This window comes from Beta vulgaris, chromosome 1, assembly GCF_026745355.1.
Source record: "Beta vulgaris subsp. vulgaris cultivar EL10 chromosome 1, EL10.2, whole genome shotgun sequence".
In the NCBI taxonomy this organism is placed as follows: Eukaryota; Viridiplantae; Streptophyta; class Magnoliopsida; order Caryophyllales; family Amaranthaceae; genus Beta; species Beta vulgaris.
The window spans coordinates 45,437,312-45,443,311 of NC_079202.1; the positions used below are offsets into that span (position 1 = coordinate 45,437,312).

The 6,000-nt window shown below is 33.1% G+C and overlaps 1 protein-coding gene across 1 annotated transcript; it reads right to left on the reverse strand.

The window, feature by feature from the left end:
- Positions 1-4,768: 4,768 nt before the first annotated feature.
- LOC104883504 (protein ALP1-like) lies at positions 4,769-6,000 on the reverse strand. Its single transcript, XM_057396400.1, has 3 exons — positions 5,730-6,000; positions 5,418-5,649; positions 4,769-5,342 (listed from the first exon to the last, which is right to left on the reverse strand). Exons 1-3 carry the CDS (start codon positions 5,991-5,993, stop codon positions 4,813-4,815), a joined length of 1,026 nt encoding a protein of 341 aa, XP_057252383.1. The 5' UTR covers positions 5,994-6,000; the 3' UTR covers positions 4,769-4,812.

The window sequence follows — 6,000 nt, forward strand, 5'->3', positions numbered from 1 at the left end:
TTATATTTGCGAAATGCAATTGTGTTGTATGTGGTGAGTCAAATTCCTGCTATTGGAGCAATTATGCAGTTTATAGTTCTTGAATGGAACCATGTGAGTAAACCTCAAGCGTGTTTACATGAAGATGGATATTTTCTGGTCAAGTTTGATAACATTGCCTATAGAAATGAATTCTATACTTTGGCCCTTGTTATATTAATAGTAGACCTATCATTGTGAAAAATTGGACTTCTAACTGTTATGGGTCCAGCCCATCTTGCAATATTTTCTATTGCTTTTGGTCACATGTGTTATGGGCTTTTATGATGGACATATTATGTCTTATTTTTTGGGTCCATTTTGACATGGTTTTTTTGTGGCTTCTAAGAGAAGCTTGTATAGGCTTTGGTGTAGGCACTTAGTGGGTAAAGAGGGAAAAAAAAGTTCAGATTAAAAAAACACACACAAAAGAGAGAGGAACTAGAGAGTTCCAAGGGTGTTGTTCTGCTCGTTTTTCTTCGGCACACTCCTGGAGTTTTGGTTGCCGAAGGAGATCCCACTGTTGGAATTTTCTGAAATTTTTTCAGCTTGTTGGGGACACACGGGGATAGATTTTGACCGTTCGGATCGTCAATTCAAGCTCCTGTTAATCCGAAATTTCCTCTAGACAAAGCTGTTATTTTTAGGTGAATTCTCCAAACTTGATAATTTTCGGCCTTGATAAAAATTTCCATACGATTCTTCCAGTATGGATAATACTTGCCATTAAACATGGGTGGACGCTGAGTTGAGTAACCTTCTTCTAATCTTTCTCCTGATGTGTTCATCGTTTCCAGGAACTAGCTCCTCAGTGTTAACTGATTTTGGAGGAACTAGGCTCTGATACCAATTGTTAGTCTTGGACGAACATTTAAACAACTACAAGAGGAGGGTGAATTGTATTGGAGAGATTTTTCAAACTTTTTGCGGAAATAAAAGAATGATTGAATAAGAAAGAAATAATGCATGAATAAGAAAGAACTAGGAACACGAGATTTTTACAAGGAAAACTTCCTAGGCCCAATAGGAAGAAAAACCTTGACCACGAGGGATTTTGACTCAATTCTCTTTAATAACTTTAGGCCAAAAGACTCTCTTTTGTACAACCTAAACTCGGACCAACTCTGTTCCACTAGGAACTGGTTCCCTGTCAGCTTGTTCCCCCTGAACAGTTGACTTTCTCCCTCGACTTCACTCGAAGTCTTTTCTCTTTCTCTCTTCTCTTTCTCTTTTTCTTTTTCCCTCAAAATGATTACAGACTTAGATTCACTCAACCCAATCTATAATACATCAATTGCTAAGAAGAAGAAAATCGAATGTACTTTCACTAAGAATCTTACATAGAAAATTCTGAAAGTATATTTAAAAAAGATCGTTACAAACATCTATTTGTAGAGACCTATCTTCTCGAATTCTTCTCCACGATCTTCTCCAAGATCTTCTCCATGATCTTCTCCATGATCACACGTAGCTTCAGCCACTTCTCCCATAATATGTCCGTTGTATTTTTACCGTTAGCAGTTGGTTAGTTAGGCTTCCACAATCTCAGCCACTAACACACGCGCACCTCCACGTTCACACGCCTTGTAAATAGGTTGGTTGTTGGGGTTCCTAAATTGTAGGAACTACTTCAACGCTTCTATTTCAGAGTGCTTGCTTAGGTTAGTTTTTGGCGGCTCCTCGTTTATAGCAAAACAAAAATGCTGCACACAAACTAACTAAACAGAATATTATGGAATCATAATATATCAACTTGTTTACCTCCATAATATTAACGGTTTGTCACAAATAAGGTTTAATAGCTTAATCTTGATTAAACTCCTAATCAATTCTTCATAAGTTATTTAACATGTTATTTGTGAAGTCTAAAAATAACCTAATTAAAACTGAAAGAATAAATCTAACAAAATCAAAACAGAAATAATAAATCTAAAACACACGAAATTAAATATAACAAAATAAACTAAAAACGGACTAATAAAATAGACTAAAAACAAATAAACTTTAATTATTTGTCATTATCAAAATAATGAAATAACATGGATTACAGTCCAAATTTACCCATTTTTCAAAATGAAGTACAACCTCTAGGAAACCCTATTCAATACCCGAAAAATTATGCTAGTTATACGGATCTTCAGCTAATCTTTATTCTTAGAAGGTATATTCAACGTGAATTGAATAACGAGCATGTTATCAAATCATTGAATTTTCAAGAATATCCTGTTGGAGCTTTAGCTCACCAATATGATATCCGGTTGAATGATGTCAAAGAAAATACGCCACTCTTGTTCTTTCATCATTAGATTGGCCATCCAACCAAAAGATCAAAAGACATGGGTCAAACAACTAATCACCCAGATGTTAATTTTGTTGTTTGGTCGGAATCGACACGGGTTAAAAAGGTCAAGGAACAAAGGGTAACGCGTGGTTTCAAGACAACCCATAAATTATATGATGAACAATTTAAGTACGACGAAGTACTACCAAGACGGGTTTATAGGGGTTTAATGGGTTTTACTATAAAGGAGTATGTGTTGCTTGATTGGGTGTATGGACATCACGAACAACAAGATAAACAACACCCGTTAAAGCTTTCCGATTGGGCTATCGTTAAACTTTTCAAGGATTAAGGTGCAATTTCGATATCTAATGGCTTCTTGCTGAGGTGAGCTAATTTTACTGTAATTCAACTCTTTTTCTTGGCTTGTAATTTTTGTGAAATTCTCAATTCTAGGTTTTGTTTTAAGTGAAAAATGTTGATGATTTGTGCTTATTTTGAGTTTGTAAGAGTTGAATTGGTTAATGTAACTGGGAGTTAACTTGAATTAAAAGCTAGCTTATGTTAGTTTGGAGTATTACGCCTGAAATTGCTTATTTCAGTGTCATATTGTAGTATGTATCGTAATTTGTGTTGCTTAAATAAACATTGCGTTGGAAATTCCAAAGTTTTTGCAGTTTATGTATTTTTAATGGCTTATACCTGATCTGCTTGAAATGGTGAAATTTGGACTTAACTGTTTGATCTTGAGCAAATTAAGTGAAATTGTAAGTTCTATCTCTGAAGTGAACATAAATATTCAATCAGGAGTTGTAGATGTGTGATTTTGAATGGAATGACTAAGCTGACAATAAATGTCGTATCCAAAACGGATTTCATACCATAGTCCGTGTTAGGTCATATTAACCCGGGTATGGAAGCAATTTTGCCGTGTCCAGGACTCCATGTTTCACAGACTGTGTGGTAGGCTGATAGTAATTGAAATTGGGAAAAAAATAGGTGGGGTCATGTACTCAACTCGGAAAAGTAAAAAAAATAAAAAATAATATAAAAAGGAAGGGAATGGCCAATGGGTTGTGAAAATGTTGTGAGAATGTTGTTTTATTAATTTGTATTATTACTTCGTATGTTATGTGTGTCTGTTTTTATTACCTCTATGAAATGTAATTACTATTGTGAATCTAAATGTGTTTAAGTTGATTAATTTCTTTTGGGTTGAGAATGATATCTTGTATTATTACTTTAGTTTTTGTTTTAATGGTTGTGTATTATTGTTTTATTGTTTTAATGGCAGCAAATTATGTTTGTGTTTAGAGATATGATTTGTAATTCATTAGATAGTGTTTGGGAATGAGCATTTCATTTGAAATGATTCATTTGAAATTTGTATTCTCAAATCATGGAATCTAAAATCAAATTTATTGTTTGGTAAACTTAAGAATTTCAAATTTAGGATTTCAAATCCATCTTCATTGTTTGGCTTATCATAGAATTTACAGAGAGGAGATAGAATAGTTAGAAGCTAGAGATTCATTAATGGAGGAAAAGAAAGCTAAGAGATTCGTTAATGGAGGAGAGAAAGCTAGGGTTTGTAATTGAGGAGAGAGAAAGTTAGGAATATGTTGAATACTTAAAGAGGAAAGTAGAAAATAGTTAGGTTTTAGAATTTGCAAATGACACCCTTGCACATGGAATTTGAGAATTCTTAAAATTGGGCTATTATTATAAAGGTTGGAATTGGGCCAATTCCAATTTCAAATTTCTGTATTTCCCAATAACATGTCATTTGGCCCAATTTCACATTTAGGGTGCGTTCTGTTCAACTTAAAAAATTAAGTTTCAGGTCCAATAAGTTCAGATAAGTTCAGATAAGTTGCAATAAGGTCTAATAAGTGCAATAAGTTCCAATAAGGTCTAATAAGGTCCAATAAGTTCCAATCAGGTGCAATAAGTTTCAATCAGGTGCAATAAGTTCCAATCAGGTCTAATAAGGTCCAATAAGTTCCAATCAGGTCTAATAAGGTCCAATAAGGTCCAAATAGTCAATGTTTAATAAACATTTGTATTATTGTCCACTATTTTGTTATTCATAATTTATATCACTATTAGCGGATTATGTTATTATTAGAATTTTAATTAAAGTACCACAATGATTATATAGTATTATACTTGTATTAGTGTCTATTATTTTATTATTTATTTGTATTATGTCTATTATTTTATTATTTATTTGTTAGGTCTATTATTTTATTATTCATATTACTATTAGCTGATTATGTTATTATTAGAATTTTTTATTAAAGTACCACAATGTATAGTATTATACTTGTATTATTGTCTATTATTTGATTATTCATATTGCTATTGAATAATATTATAATCATGGTCAAATAATTAAGGTTAACAATAATAATAATTATTATTATTATAATTACAATATTTTGCAATTCGTCTTTAAATAACTAGAGATAACATGTTTTCGTTACTAATAACTACGAAAGATATAAATGTTATCAATTGATTGCTTCATTATCATCACTGGAGTATCTTTCTTCATCGGAGTATCTTTCTTCATCTTCTACATCATCCTTTTCAATCAATACGTTTTCTTCATCAACAGCCAACCATATTTCATCTGCAATTTTCGCCCGAGTTATCTCCATATTCTTTGTTCTTGTCTTGTCAGTCAAATTTAAATCAGCTCTTGGTTCCATGGTTTCAACTACTTGCGAAACTGGAGTTCCTAAATCATGAAAACGAATAAAATTATGTAGCGTGCATGTTGCCACGATGATAGCCAACTGGTAAGCATCATCCATCTTCGGCATCATTCTTAGAATCTTCCATCTATTTTTTAGTACACCAAAAATTCTTTCAACAGTCCCACGTAATGAAGAATGTCGATAATTAAAATGCTCTAACTTTCCCTTTGGTGGAGGACCATTCCTAAATTCAGGAGTATGAACTCTCAAACCTTTCTCTTGATATGGACTCAAATACCCGGTAGAATTTGGATATCCAGAGTCAACCAAATAATATTTTCCTGTTAGTGCAAAAAAGATAATTTATAATCATAGTTAAATAATGCTTCAAATACTTAGCAACAATAATATGATACCTGGAGGTGGGTGGTGGAATCCCATATTAGGATCGCTTAAACAATGCCTCAAAACCGCTGTGTCATGTGCACTTCCTTCGAACCCGACACAAATGTACATGAAAAGCATATCAAAAGAACAAGAAGCTAACACATTCCACGTTTTGTTTCCTTTACGATCTCTAAATGGTTGTGCAGCTTTATCTCCTACTATTGCGTCTATGTGGGTCCCATCTAGAGCACCAATACAATCCTACATAGAAACAGTAATCATAAAGTAATGGTGATCATCTTCATAACAATATTGAAAAAGTTGAGGGAAGTGATTATTACCTTAAAGAAAGGCCAATACTTATCATTGTTGGCGATTTTTGTTGGAACTTCATTTAAACTTTGATATGGCCGAATGATATCTTTTGATAATGCAACTAAGGCTTGCAATACCTTTCTATTATAGATACAAATAGTTGATATTAAGTGTTGAAATCTATCAGCTGCATCACGATATGAATCGGCTTTCGCCAGGATATACAAACATATGCCAACCTGCTCCTCAACAAGTACAAACCTTCCATCTGAGATTAGTTGTTTTTCCATGAGCAGA

Coding starts and splice junctions, on each gene's coding strand:
- LOC104883504 (XM_057396400.1), bottom strand. CDS start 5,993: ATGGAAAAACAACTAATCTCAGATGGAAGGTTTGTACTTGTTGAGGAG. Junction 5,650..5,729: donor AGTATTGGCCTTTCTTTAAG/GTAATAATCACT, acceptor GTTTCTATGTAG/GATTGTATTGGTGCTCTAGA. Junction 5,343..5,417: donor ATTCCACCACCCACCTCCAG/GTATCATATTAT, acceptor TTGCACTAACAG/GAAAATATTATTTGGTTGAC.